The following is a 16,124-nucleotide window of genomic DNA, read 5'->3' as shown; positions in this document are numbered from 1 at the left end:
GTGCTTTTAGGGGATCCACTTCATTTCTTTTTATTTCATCAGCCAGCAATGAACTCGTTGAGCACAGCCATGTTGCTACCAATATTTCTCATCTCTATCCTGGCATCCATAAATGCTAATTTGTTAGATGATCTAATAGATAACATACAGAAATTAAATTTATTAGAACAGATACCAGAACTTCCAAATCAGTTACCTACAGCTCCTGAGGATGCAAAACTTACCACGGTAAGTAAAACTACTTCGTTATTTTCAATCATATTTATATTTTTAATCGTTTTTAATGATATTTATATCTATGATATAAACGAATTTAAAAGCTGTTGTTCTTTTTTACAGATGGAATTGATAAGCAAATACGGCTACAATGGAGAGATGCATAAAGTAACTACTTCCGATGGTTACACTTTAGAACTACATCGGATAACAGGACCAGCTACCGAATCGAATTCTACCAAATCAAATGTGCAAAAACCTATTGTGTTTGTGATGCACGGCATTATGTGTAACTCAGCGGCTTTTACTATTTCTGGTCGTGAGAAAAGTTTAGGTATAAAAAAAAGTAATATTTATTTTATCAAGTTATTTTTTCAAGAGATAAAAAGAATCAAGAAAAAAAAATTAATTTTATGTTTTGATGATATGACAAACATAAATTTAATAATATTGTGTATTTAATAAAGTATGGAAGTATTCTTATTTTATTTTTATTTATTAAAATATTAAGTTTTTTATAAAGCAAGACATTAAAATATTTGTTATATAATATGTTGTATATATTTTATCAATATATTGCAAAATTTGTCTTTACATCTTTAGAATTTAAATTCGAATTTTTTACATTATATATTCAAATTAATTATAAAAAATGACATTAATATTTTATCAATTTTCATTTACTTTAGTTTTTACATATACTCGCTCGAATTTGTCTTTATTTACATTCTGATGTTGTTAGCGTTTATTCTGGCGGATGAAGGTTATGACGTGTGGCTCGGTAATGCACGTGGCAGTACATATGCTCGTAATCACACAGATAGCAAAATTAAGAAAAAAGACTATTGGAACTTTAGGTTAGTATTAATTTATATGTATATACTTATATGTATATCAAAATTATAAAGAAAACAAAAAAATAATTACAACATTCACAACACACAAAAATAAAATTTAAATACACAGATATTGTATAAATAAAGTTGCAACATAGAAATAATTAATATCTTTAGTCTAACGTGTAATAAGACTAATAACACTTAAATTTAAACATAAGTTTTTTAATAAAAAATTATTTGCCAGTTGTCAACAGTTAACATTCTCTTATTATTTATTATTGAAGACAAAAAGTTTTAATCCTTATTTAAACAGAAATTTTAATTGCACGTATATGTTAACTAGAACTCGTTAATTCTATAATATCATTGATATAATTATAAGAAATATTTATAATTGTATTTAGCATTATGAGATGACAATATCTAGAGCTTATACTAAAATTTATAAAAATGTTTGCTTCAAAATACACACACCACAAGTTATGTAGCTTATACGAACAAATAAATGATACACCGTAGTTCGGAATAAATTGAGGAATAAGACTATATTCGTTAAATTACGATTACAAGCCGTAAAAAAAAGTTATGTATTGGATCAAATTTTGTTCATTTAAGCGCTTTCACTGGAAATCTATGAAAACGCTTAAATCGACGAATATAGTCTTATTTCTCAATCTATTCCAAACTGCGGTGTACCATTCATTTGTACGTATAATCTACATAACTTGTATTCTGAAGCAAATATTTTTATGAACCAGGATAAATGAATGACTCTACGTTATCAACCTTGATCAAGTTTGACGGGCTGTTTAGCATCCTCTTAATACTGATAAAAACATTTTGTTTTAAATCTATATTTATTGTAAAAACAGATCGTTTTAATGGTTTATTTTGTAAAAAATGATAGTAATAGCTAAAATGTAGCAAAAGTAATGTTTTTGATCTTTAATACCTTGTCTTTGTGAACGTAAATGCAATAATTCATGCATATATTATCCTATTACATGTTATAGTTGGCATGAGATCGGTACAATTGATCTTCCAGCGACGATAGACCACATTGTGAAGACTACTGGCCTTAAAAAAATGTTCTACATAGGACATAGTCAAGGCACTACTGCCTTTTTCGTTATGGCGACAGAACTACCTGAATATCAGAAGTACATCGAGGAGGCGTACATTATGGCTCCGATTGTTTACTCTGGCAGGATGAAAAGTCCTCTTTTGCAACTAATGTCACAGTTCTCGCTTTTCGGGGAGGTACATGATTCCTGGATTAAAAAAAAGAATTGGCTTTGATCTCACAATCAAATATTTTCCTTGTCTGATGGTTTCAATGTATCATTGCAGTATTTATGGAAATTAGTCGGTTTCTACGAATTCAATCTTGACAACGACATCGTAAAAGGAGCTGCACAGCTAATATGCTCAGAGAAAGCTATTACCCAACCGATATGTTCGAATGTAATGTTCCTACTGACTGGATTCAACCCTGAACAACTTGATCCGGTATGTACATAACACCAGCATATTTACTCATAGACACATTTTACATCGTCCAGCATAAATAGAATATATTTTCTACGTGGCCCAAATCCATGATTCGACAGATCTATTAAATATCAGAAATACATATACATATATTTAATATTGCCACTACGTGTCACTAGATGTTTGTGATGTATAATTTATCATTTAAATTTACAATTACCAGCATGTATTGCACCGATAAATTTGTTAGTCTTAAAACACAGTTTTTTGCTGGAATAAGTAATAATTAAAAATTAAATTGCCCAGCAATTTAATATCTTTTGATACTAATAAGCAACTATGAGATTTTTCCCTTACTTAAATCCTAGAAAAAACAGTGAAAAAATTATTGCAAAAAATAACATCTCAGCTAAATATCTATTAAATAATTATGTCAGAGTTTCTATTAAATATCTTTGTTATTATTAAAAACTCTTATGAATTTGTAAAATTCCGCTAATTAGAAGAAAAACATCATCTATATTTGAATGACAAAATCTCTACGGTAACTTATCCATATAGGTGGCTTTTAAGTTATAAATTATTTAGCTAGATAATCACATAGATAATCATATAGAAAGACAGATATTAAAAGAGTCAGATTGTACGAAAATCGTACTTGTTTTTAATTTTTTGCGACAAACTGAATAAGGAGATTGGGACACATTCGCAGCAAGCGTAGATACTCAAATCGTTGTGTTTACACTGAGAAAAAAAATTGCTAGATACAAATAAATATTTCTTTGAATAGTGCTAATAACATATTTTATAGAAAATCAATAATATTAATTTTAAACAAGTAATATTTTCTAAATTATAGAAAACTAGTACTTGTTTTAAATAAATATTATTGATTTTCTATAAAATAATGTTATTAGCACTATTCCAAGAAATATTTATTTAAATTTCGTTTTTTTTTCTTAGTGTATATACTTCTTGCAAAAAAAAAAAAAACAATTTGATTAGAATCGAAAACATGTTTTTTAATATAAAGTACTTATCTCCAATTTTCGGAGGTTTGCTAATTTTTCTTTGGCAGCACTGAAACTCTGGTGCACACTTTATGTTTGTTGTGCGTATATATTAATTTACATTAATATATAATAATATGTTCATATTTATTTCATATTTTTGTGCGCATATGTTAATTTATATTAATATATAATAATATGTTTATATTTATTTCATATTTTCAAGTTTGTTCTGCGCATATCAAGTATGTTACATAAAATGTGTTATTTTCCTTAGTTTCAAAGTTTAAATAAAATTTTAAGCACTTAAACACTGTATATGGTATCTCATTGTATAATTTCTTAGTTTAACATTTTTCATAGTGCACAGTTGTATGTATTTTATATAATGCTGACTTGCCCCAAGCTGCTAGCGCACTTGTCCTGATACTGGGGCAGGTACGCAGTCATGCTACATGTTGATATTTTTAATTATTACAAAACTATACAATTTATAGTATCTTTCGATGGGTCCAAAATGTAGAAGAAGGTTGTCTTTATTATTGCTATATGTATAGTCAGTTGCAGCAATTAAATGTTTATAATTTTTTAGTTTAACATTTTTTATAGTACACAGTTGTATGTATTTTATGTAATGCTGACTTGCCCCGAGCTGCTAGCGCACTTGTCCTGATACTGGGACAGGTACGTAATTATGCTCTACGTGTTGATATTTTTAATTATTACAAACAAAACTATACAATTTATAGTATCGTTCGATGAGTCCAAAATGTAAAAGAAGGTTATTTCTATTATTGCTATATGTATAGTTAGTTGCAACAATTAAATGTTTAAAACTATTTTGTCACTAAAATTCTAAAAAGTTAACGAATCTGCTTTAGTCTCCCAAAAAGGTGAAAGTAAAGTTTTAAGAGATATTTATATAATTATTTAAAAAAAATTTCTTAATATCTTTTATAAATAAAAAGTTATAAATACATGATATATAGTTGAAGTGATATTCTGGTCATGGTAAACTTAAATTAAAATTTTTTAAAGTTTGTTGCTATTAGGTAAACATTGAAAATAGAATAAAACTTTAACAAATGACAGCTGTAAACTTAATTTTTTAATCAAAAAGGTTTTTGTACTTATAATTAAAAGTTACTATTTTGTTAATTATAATTTTAATCTATTTTATATTAAGTTTATTTAAACAACCTTTTTATAGATTTTTAGCTAAAAATGGTCATGAACGAAATATGATGAACCAAAATATTATAAAATTAAAAAAAAACTTTAACTATACAGAGTGTTTTTAAATTGGTGCAAAATGTTTTAATGATAAATTCTTTATAACATTTTAAGTCGAAAATTCAAATACGAAAATGTCGAAATAATAATATAATTGTTTTTAAATAAAAAGAGTTTAAATATCATAAATGACAGATAGAACATTTTAAACTTTTATGTAATAAATTTCTTAATAAAGCTTTTATGTTTTTTAATAATTTATTGAACAAAGACATTATTGTCAAAATCATTTTGTTTATGGAAGCATCTTTATCACTAGCATCTCTAAGTGCGCAAAATTCTAGTCGGTCTAGTCTATTTCTGTTATTTGTAATTAAGAATTTGGGTCTTAAAATATTTTGCGCTAGTTTAGGAACACCCTGTATATTTACACATAAGTATTTATTAATAAGACATATATTTTTATATTTTTCATAATATAAAAAGCAAAAAAATTAGAAATGTATGCAGTAAGTAAATATTATTTAGAAATTTATTTTTACACTCATTGAGTGATTTTTTTTTTATTACTTTCAACTATATTAGTATTATCAAGATTTTGCACATATATTATATTATGTCGCAACGTCATCTTTAGACATTAATTAGAAATTATTAGTTGTAATTCAATACTTATACTTGTAATTATTGTGGGCAGGAAAAGACAAGCGAAATTTAATATTTTGCAACTTTATGAAGCAACGCTTACAAGTAGAGACGTTCTCAGAATTCGAATGCGTCTGGTTAAGGATCGTACCTTTTGTCTCCGCAGTCGTCGAACATCTGTCCCCGAAAATCGCAACGTCCCACGCAAGGGCTCGTCCGATTTGCTAACGCAATATCCCCTCTCTCGGCTCACACACACTTTTTGGCCTGACGGTGTTTTTAGACGTGGAGGAAGGGCCTTTCGGTCAATTTCTCGACTTTTCTACCCTTTCCTTCGGTTTTTTGTGAGTCGCGCCGCCGATGTCTCTGTAGCCTGAACGGCCCCGGGTTCCCCCTTTGGGGTCCCCGTGCACGCTTTCGACCTTCACCACCGAGTTTGTTAAACCCACGAGGTCGTTGATTGCAAAAATGGCTTGACGGCCACGAGTCCATGCGACTCGTGCCAAGAGACATCGGACAGCTTCCTTGTCAATCAAAAATGACTTTTGAAACCGTGAACACTGTCCCTCCTTCACGCCTTTACAATGCATTGCTTCTCACAGCTCTCCTGCATTCACCATCCAATCGGTCTCTCGCAACACATGTATGTTAACAATAAGTTAACTATTCTATTCTGTACAAACGCTATATACATACGTCAATTAAATCAACGATTTAATCAACGCAACACACTTACAACTAAGAAAAAACTATTATTTACAAACAAAAAAAATGTAATAAAAGAAACCTCTCGCTCGAATAACATGTTCCTTACTCTAATACAAACTAATTAAATCTAATCCTAATTAATCTAATTATCCTAAATTTTAAGCTGATTTCTCCCGTAACAGTAATATTATTATATTAATTAATATCATTTATTACATATATTTATATTTTTGTGATCTCTTAGGCTCTTATACCGGTGATCTTAGGACATGCTCCTGCTAGTACATCCGCAAAGCAACTTATGCATTATGCGCAACTCATCAAAACTGGTAAATTTATATCAATAAATTTGGTAGACATATATAGAGGTTCTGTATTTTTACAATATAATAAATAGAGAAGATAGGGGCTTGTTAACAAAAGAGGCTAGTTGACAATTTTGTATATGTATTAATTAATTAATTGGTTATAATAGAATAATTTAAATCAATGTGTATGTAATATATTTAATATCTATATATTTTGTATTTCTATTACATTTGTATTAATTCAATATGAAGTTTGTGGTATAGGTAACTTACATCTTAATAATGTGCCAATTTGTTTTATTATCAAGTTATCAAGTTTACTAATAATTATAATAATTAATTGTTAAAATTTTGAGTACTGAAATTATTATAACTGTGCTAACGAGCCCCTATGTGATTTTCCCCTATTGTTGTATACAAAGATATTTAACAAGAGCAAACTGAAGATTCTGCATCTCGCGGATTTTGAAAAATTTGATATTAAGACATAAAGTTTTCGATATCGTAAAAGTTATATGTAACATTTAGATAACAATGGTTTACAAGGTTAAAGTTACAAAATTTTTTAAGTTCTGAATAAACTGCATGAATGACAAATATTATAGTAAATATTTGAAATTTTACACAGAATAAAGAAAAGTAAAAAAACTTAAAATTTAACAAACTAGCAATAATAAAATATGGCAAATGATCATAACTTTTTCAAGAGTAAACGGAGTGCTTTTAGACATTAATTGTTAATAAATATTTTTCTAACAGCATTGAGCTTTTAACAGCTTAGAGATTCTCCTCGCACTTTTACATTTTGGCAAAAAGTAATCGCGCAGAAGTATTTGTTAGAATTTTTTTATCTTACTTAATCAAATTTATGCGAATGCTTTAGAGTAAACATAGCGTTTTCAGACCTTAATTGTTAATAAATAGCCAAACACGTTTGAATCTGATAAAGATTTTTATTATGTTTGAGATAGTAAACTAACAACTTCATGTTACTTTACTATTCAGTTTGGTGATTGTCATCTAAAATCAATCAATTTTGATAATTTAATTGACATTTAATCTTCTTATTAGTAAAGCTTGAGATGAAAAATTTTGAGACCTCTGTATACATAGGTCTTTTTATTATTTATTTTATTTTTTGAATTTTTTGAAAATGGCTAGAAATTAAGTATTACATTGTTATATATTTAATAATTTATAAAATATAATTGCGTACCATCGTTCACGTTAAACTTTTATTTACTGTTCTTTATGAAATATTTTAGCAGAATCAGTCTAGTAATTGTATTTTAACTTTCTCGAGTTTATTAAACAGTTTTATTAAACATCATATATTTAAGAAATACTTTAATCATTTTAAATAATTTTTAATTTAATTTATATTACTTAAATAAATAAATTTAAAAGGTATATTGTGTATATGTGTAAAATTATAAAACAAATTAGGAACACGAAGAAAAACATATATTAAAGATAAAAAGATATACCAGCGAAATCAAATAGTAAAATGAAGAAAAAAGGAACCTTGTAACTTTAATTCTTTGATCCATAGCACCACTTGAATGTTATATATTATTTTACAAGATAAAAAAAAAATTACATCTTAATACCACATATTTTAAAATTTACGATATACGAAAGGAGAAAAAGGAGTTGTAAACATATATCAAAATCTGATAACAGGAAGGATGATTTCACCGGGAAGATTTCAAAAGTACGATTATGGATTAATCGGTAATAAAAAATTATACGACTCATTAAGTCCAGCGAAATATGATTTGAGCAAGGTCAAAGTTCCAGTTCACTTATATTACAGTGAAAACGATTGGTTATCGAATGTCAAGGTTCGTATATTTCCCTACGTATAGCAATTTACTTATCTCGAATACCTTCGGTATTTATCAGAACAATTAGAATACCTTTTTATTTGAACTTCTAATGCTGCATTTGATCATGATAGTGATTTCTGTTGATGATTAATTGTAATGACAAAGTTAAAAAAATTAAGTTTCTTTGATTAATCTCGGTATTAAAGTGTCAAGTAAAATAATATGTTCATTTTTCTGCGAACATTTTTATTTACACTATAATTCTTTCGTAGGATGTAGAAAAGTTGTACAGCGAGCTGAGCAATCCTTCCGGGAAAACCTTAATAGCGAACAAGAAATTTAATCATGTAGACTACATATGGGCTAAGGATGTGAAGACGCTTGTATATGACCAAATACTCGGTGAAATGAAGAAGAGAATGTTATGAAATGTCAGTATTTATTCTTCGGAATTTCTGCAATAATTAATTAATTTATGAAATTCACTTCTCGTCGCAGAATTATGTTCTTAAATCAACGCTTTTGCTCAATTCACATATGAACCAATTTGAATGATTAATTTCTTGTTAATATGTCGTATTTTCATCAAATATTTTACCTATTTGCAATATAATACATCTATTTTGCATTTTGCATTTGTTTCTATAAATTCCTATTCTTTCGTGGTATTGTATCATTTATTTCTTTAATTGTCGCTTAAAATTCACATTTATTATTATCTTCTTCTTACATTATCATCTCATATAATATATTATAATAATAAATAAGGAACATTAAAAAAAATAATATTAAGTAGAAGTAAATCGATAAAAATGTCAAATATTTAATAATTTATTTAAATATGTTATTTAAGACGTCTTAATTATATTTAATATACAAGCAAACAACTTTTCACGTATATATATATATATATATATATATTTTTTTTTTAAACTTATGTTACGAGAAACTTCTCTCTTATTACGGTGTACGCCATAATCATCTCCTCTCTCTATCGCCCTGGGGAGGCGCTTCATACCATAAAATATAGACACTCTACAATATTCGGCCAGCCTGACTATGTTCGTCTCGAGCAACTAAGTGTTACAAAATAAACATGAATTTTTTTTGTACACTTATAAAACATGTATGATTTACTTATATAACATGTCCTTATTATTTAAAAATAAAAAATTAGTTATTTGTCATAGCATGGAAAAGATTAAAAATGATGAAATTATGAATTGTTTTCCAATTCAAGACTTTGATACCAATTATAGTCGAGTCTTATATTAAAAATCAATTATTATTTGAATATATCATCAATTACAAAGCCGTATTAGCGTTTTTTGTACGTCTGGAATATATGCTTCTCTTACAGAAATTATCATAACTTTTAAAGAAATTATCTTACCGACTTTTATTTTTGTTGTTTTAAAAAGGAAAGTTTAATCTACACGTATAAATTATTGCACACTTTGAAATCTTGCGTTTTCAAAAAGATATAATGTAAACTTTGCAAAAAATTCATCTTTTTGGTAATAAAGAATAATCATATATTATGTCAAAATTTTATTAAATTGACTTTTTAGTTAAAATCTTATTTAATTGTAAAAGAAATAAAAAAAGATTAAAATTTTATTGTAATAAATATTGTAATAGTTTTTATTGTATTCAAAATATGCGCAAGCAACAATGTCTTTCAGACTTCCGTAATACTTTTATTTTTCTAAATACGCTATTTTGAATTATACTTCTTGCCTTTGGTTTGTAATTAGTAATCACAAAAAAACCTTAATCCGGGCTCATATTTGAAATTTATCGATATTTTAGTACTTTATGACCGCCATCCTAAATTTACCCTTTTAAATTTTAATTTTGATAGTTGATTTCGAATCAATTAACATTTCCAAAAACCGTTTCCATGTAAAACGCATTTTCTCTGGGAAAACCGACGATACAAAAGGATTCAGTTATTAGTTGAGACGGTCTTGAAATAAAATTCAGTTATAATAAATAGCGACCGTAGCTGATATAAAATTCAAGAATTCTTAATATGTGAACTTGAAACTTGTATCTTAAGCTAGACTTGTATTCATTACTATTTATCGCGAAAAAAGTTCAAGTAGCAAAACAAGAAAAACATTATGATGAGTTTTTAATTTAAATGAGAATGTGTGACAGATCTTGGAATCCCCACTATCGACTATTAATGTAATTATACTGACAGAATTGTCGTGACATTGAAATTAACAGATTATCGCTTCTGCGCACGAATAGGCTACATTCATGTGTTAGTGGGATTAAGTGGATAAACTTCGCGATGGCAGAGAAAACATGTCCAACCGAAAGAGAAAGACCAGCAATTGGTCAAGCGCTGTCTCTGTTTAACCAGTAGCACAGTGACCGCTAGACAAAGATAGAAATTGACCCGGACCATATCTCCTTTTTGTTTTTCTGCCGGACACTTTTTAAGAGCTTTTTTTTAGAGATTACACAGTCCATGCTTTACGTCGATGAAGTGGCCGATGGTATGTATATATCTCAAGATCACACCAACTGATAGGGCTCCCGCATAAACTTTTGCATAACACATAGTGCATGACGCATAAGAGAATTAATTAATCAGAGTTGTCTATTTCTCTCTCCAGGATAGAAATAAAAACCTCTGATTGGTTAATTCTTTTATGCATTATGCATTTCGTGTTATGTAGAAGTCTGTGCGCCAGCCCAGACATCCATAGGTCCAATGGTTATCAACAGAATTGCAAAAAAAAAACATGTAAACAGATAATTTAGAATATAAGCGAACGCATTTGAGAAAGCATCAGTTTGTCACAAAACTTTGCATAGTAAGGAATATATTTATTGGGAATATTTATCCAAATTAATTATAAATTAACGAAACGTAATTACATAACACTTAATAAATATATTACATAACAATTAATAAATACTTTAAACACATTTTATATAATGTTAACTGCTTCATAAAATTAACAAATTCTTTTAATTGAGAAAAAGGACAATTAGATTTTTTGTAAAATGTATATAATTTTTAGTCATTCATACACTTTTTACTTTAGAAATAAAAAGAATATATTTACTATATATTTTTATATCTTCTTAATTAACGTATTTTGATGTTGTTGTGTTTTAAAACACAAGTAATTACTTGTCAAATGTGTTTAGATAAACTTATTAAGTTCATTAAGACAATAACTTCTCTATTATCGGCACTTATAAGATCAAACTTAAAAAAGGGCAATTTTATTTACGATATTTTTTTAACGAAAAAAAATATATAAGAATTATCTAGTCCAGGTTGGAATTTAGTTGGACAGTATTTTCAAATGTGTTTACACATAAATTTATCAATCTTATCAAGATAACTATAAGATTCATATCATATTTATTTTATTTATCGTAAATAGATATAAAATACTTTTTACGTGCAATCTCCAGACTGAAAAAGTACGAGACAGTAGGAAATTGAACTCGAATAAAACAGTTATTACTACAAGAATGTTTATTATTATATTATTATTATTTATTCCTGTGGTATATTTGGCGTGTCATTATTACGTGCACAATGGACTATATGGACGATTATACCATAAAATACCAGGACCGTCAGGTTATCCAATTATTGGTAATTTATTTTTAGCGCTATGTTCACGAGGTAAGTTAAAACTTTCAACATATTTTTATAAATAAACAAATTTTTAAAATTATGTAAATATTAATGTTCCTCTGTGCATAATATTTTGAATAATTATATAAGAAAGAGAGAATTTTACAATATTTTTTATTCATTTTTATTTTCTGATTGATTGTGTTTGTTTTCTTTTCGGTCTAACCAAAGTGCAAAAAAATCAGTTTAAAGTACATGTGAAATTCTAAATTAAACTAATTGTAATTTTTCTTTATTCTTAATATTTGATATACTTGCACAAATTTTCAGAGAAAATCTGGAAAAATTTAATTACTTTATCTACTCAATATTATCCTATTTTTAAAGCGTGGATGTTTCTTTATTGTCTTGTATCTATTCGACATCCTGATGACTTGGAGGTAATAAAATATAAAAAAATTAAATTCAATATCTGTTATCTCTGTATAAACTAAAGATGTAAAAATTTTTTGATTATTTACAAAAAATATTTTACAAGAAAATTTTTATAATTATAAGAAAAGCAATAGTTTAAATGTAGTGATATGTTAAGATATTTTAAAGAGATTGATTATCATTATTAAGATTATTAAGTTATAGTATTTATCATAATACTTTTCATAATTTATTAGGTAATACTAAGTAGTACAAAAGACATCGATAAGAGTCGATTGTATGAGGTATTACATCCTTGGTTAGGAATGGGTCTTCTTACTAGTGGAGGTAACGTAATATTAGTATCTATAAATAAAAAAAGTATATACTTTATAATAATAATAAAGATTAAAAATAATACTTTATTTGTAACGCTGTCATTGTTATCTTATTTGCAACAAATCTTTATCATAACAATTACTTTAGTGTGTTATAATATTTTCATATTTAATTTGCACGCCACTTCAGTGCTCAAGTACAGTAGTAAATATACAACATTATTGTCCGGATAGCAAATCGTGGAGAAACGGCAATTTTACGTTTACTCCATGACATAGAAAACAACATGATCAATTTTTAATCAAATCTGACCTTAAAAAAAGTAAAACACCATACAAATTTTTAGTTATTGATCAATAATTGGGATCTAAAATCTAAATTATCAATGATCAATTATTGACTCTATAACACTTCGACACATCTCAAACAATTATTGTTTTTAAAAAAAAAGTCACTTTTTTGTCTAAATATACACCAATTATTGTATTTGTAAAATTGTCATTTCTAGATCAGTTATAAACCTTATTATTCAAAAACTGTTTCTTCATATTTACTCAGTAACTGCTCAATTGTATAGAATTGTGATTACTCAATTATGCATGACAATCGTAATCGTAACGTATGTATACGTGTATCAAATCACACCAATCAAGTGGCTGACACCAAGCGTAGTGAAGATAGTTCGTGCTGACGCGAAACAATTAGAGGGGGAGGGGTCCCATTTGCCTACAATCCCGATTGTCTACAGCTTTGTTTGCACACAAATTTTGCAGAGCTGCTCGATTGCCTACATTCCCGATTGCCTACACTCCGATTGTCTACAGTTTCGTTTGCACACACGAAAATAATTAAGGTATAAGAGTAGGATCGCACACATGATATTATTGCGTACATACACATTTCACACATGACATTATTGCGCACATAAAATAAAAAAACAATATTAACACATGGCACACACGCACACATGATATCATTGCGCTCATACACTCTGTAAGTTAGAGGGAGGGAGTGAATCTCAAATGTGTACAGTGTAAAACATCACCAGTCAAATTCTATAAATTTATCCTAACATTAACTAAAACAGTAATCTGAAACGACGTCCACTTGTACTGTACCACATAGCGTGACATAGGTATGCGACTTTCCAAGGCACCCCTACGGAAGGGTGCGGGAGAGGAGTGGCGAAGCCCCCTTTTTTTATTACTATACTGCATATTATTATTAGAAGAAATTATTAAACGTGATTTTTGTTTGTTTGTACATTCAAGTCAAAGAAATTAAATATTTTTTAATAAGCATAAAAGTATTTTTTTAATATTTAATACTAATTGACAATTAATTTTTAATATCCTCTTATAAAATAGCCATGTAACCCTAAAGTTGCCTGCTAATCGCAATTGCATTGTTGCCTCTTTATTCCGATCGCGATTGGCTGTCTCGCGTTTGACTCGCTTCGTTCGTGTGTGAAGTTTGACAGTTTATAGTTGACAGTTTTTGACAGTTTGACTGTTTAACGAGAGACGGAAAGACACAAAAAGAAGCAAGAAAAATACCGGGAAAAAATTACTTAGACTGGAAGATTATAAAATAGCAGAGAGTATTTGTTTTGAATTGCAGATACGTTTAACTGATGCTTAACAAAGTAAGTTGAAATTTAATACAATATATTATGACATATTTAATTTAATATAATAATATTATGATATAACCATTTTTGTATCACCATCGCTGTTAGAAGGGTAAGGAAGAGACGTTGGACGCCACGACAGAAACACGTATTTATCAAGTAATTCTTAATTATCTTAATTATTTTTTTTGCCAATACATTAAATATAATTATAATTTTTTTTATTTGTATTGATTAAAAAATTGATATATTGTTATGTAAATGTATGTATATTAATTAAGTTCTTATTATAATAAGTTTAAATATATAGTTGACAATTACAGGCATTACTGCTAAAAATATTGTATGGCGAATTAAATAACCTCGCAGTTGAGAATATAAAATTAAGAAAAAAAAATTGTGTGGTACGAAAAAAAGAGAGAAAGAGAGAAAGAAACGGGAAACAAGATAAGGATCAGGATTAAAATAAGATAAGAAAAAAGAAGGTATAAATATTATGTTATTGATATTGATAAGTATACAAGAATATAATTAATGCTACTCGAACATGTTAAGTTTTTGTTTCAATATTTATAATTGGTAAACATTTTCATTTCTTAAATAATTTTCGAATAAATTTTTATTCTTTGGAGGATTTTTCGAAGTTTTTTAAATATATTTGATTAATTTTATTGATCTTGTACTGATTTTTGAATGTGTATGTACTTGACGTTTCTTTTTTACTTTTATAAGGTAAAAATATATTTTGGTTATATTTTGGTAGAATTTATCTTCTTTTTGTAAAAATCAAGTGATAGTTTGTTCCTTACATAATTTTATTTAAATTGATTTATTTATTATACATTATTCATTTTTTAATTATAAACATATGTAGATGTACGTAACATTATTAATATTTATATTGAATATACATGACTATACGGCAATCATATTTGTTAATGCACATATGTATAAATTTTAATAACAATATTAGTAAAACACAATATAAACACAACAAATAACATTAATATAATTAAAATTATATATGTATATGCATATATACAGGGTGACAGCTAACCGGCAGCCAATCTGTAATAGATAGATATATGTATATATATATATATATATAGATATACTAATAGATAGATGTATACAAATATACTAATAGATATATTAATATACAAATAAACGTAAATATATATATATATATATATATTTATGTTTATTTCTATATTAGTATATCTATACATCTATCTATTAGTATATCTATATATATCTATCTATTACAGATTGGCTGCCAGTTAGCTGTCACCCTGTATATATGTATATACATATATAATTTTATTTATATTAATGTTATTTGTTGTGTTTATATTGTGTTTTTACTAATATTGTTATTAGAATTTAAACATATGTGCATTAACAAATATGATTGCCGTATACATGTATATTCAATATAAATATTAATAATGTTATGTACATCTACATATGTTTATAATTAAAAAATGAATAATGTATAATAAATAAATCAATTTAAATAAAATTATGTAAGGAACACTATCACTTGATTTTTACAAAAAGAAGATAAATTCTATCAAAACCTTATAAAAGTAAGAAAAAAACGTTAAGTACATATACATTCACAAATCAGTCGAAAGATCAATAAAATCAATCAAATATATTTAAATACGTCATATATAATTATATCTAAATTATTTCTTCATAAGATAATATTAATGTGAGTTTTTAATTGCAATCAATCCAATTAAATCGGTACATTCAATTTTGAGATATCAAGATTTCTTTCTCGTAAAAGTTCAATAACATTATTTTCTTCAGATCAGATTCATATGTAATATACACACATGTA

At 27.1% G+C, this 16,124-nt stretch overlaps 2 protein-coding genes across 4 annotated transcripts in view; both read left to right on the top strand.

Moving 5' to 3' along the window:
* On the top strand, positions 1 to 8,709 carry LOC105833014 (lipase 3). The gene is made up of 8 exons (XM_012674405.3): positions 1 to 228; positions 340 to 550; positions 959 to 1,073; positions 2,069 to 2,315; positions 2,406 to 2,564; positions 6,387 to 6,471; positions 8,134 to 8,294; positions 8,552 to 8,709. Exons 1-8 carry the CDS (start codon positions 49 to 51, stop codon positions 8,705 to 8,707), a joined length of 1,314 nt encoding a protein of 437 aa, XP_012529859.1. The 5' UTR covers positions 1 to 48; the 3' UTR covers positions 8,708 to 8,709.
* A 2,984-nt stretch (positions 8,710 to 11,693) lies between these two features.
* LOC118644171 (cytochrome P450 4C1-like) overlaps positions 11,694 to 16,124 on the top strand; it is a 28,169-nt gene continuing 23,738 nt past the window's right edge. Inside the window, exons 1-3 of one of the 3 annotated variants that reach the window (XM_036291055.1) lie at positions 11,694 to 11,940; positions 12,223 to 12,332; positions 12,564 to 12,654. In XM_036291055.1, the coding sequence (XP_036146948.1) occupies positions 11,784 to 11,940; positions 12,223 to 12,332; positions 12,564 to 12,654 (358 nt within the window). In that variant the 5' untranslated portion in view covers positions 11,694 to 11,783. The remainder of the gene's footprint in view (positions 11,941 to 12,222; positions 12,333 to 12,563; positions 12,655 to 16,124) is intronic. The other 2 variants (XM_036291054.1, XM_036291053.1) reach the window with 2 other exon arrangements.

This window comes from Monomorium pharaonis, chromosome 8 (genome assembly GCF_013373865.1).
Source record: "Monomorium pharaonis isolate MP-MQ-018 chromosome 8, ASM1337386v2, whole genome shotgun sequence".
Lineage (NCBI taxonomy): Eukaryota > Metazoa > Arthropoda > Insecta > Hymenoptera > Formicidae > Monomorium > Monomorium pharaonis.
This window is presented reverse-complemented; position numbering and strand designations above follow the sequence as displayed.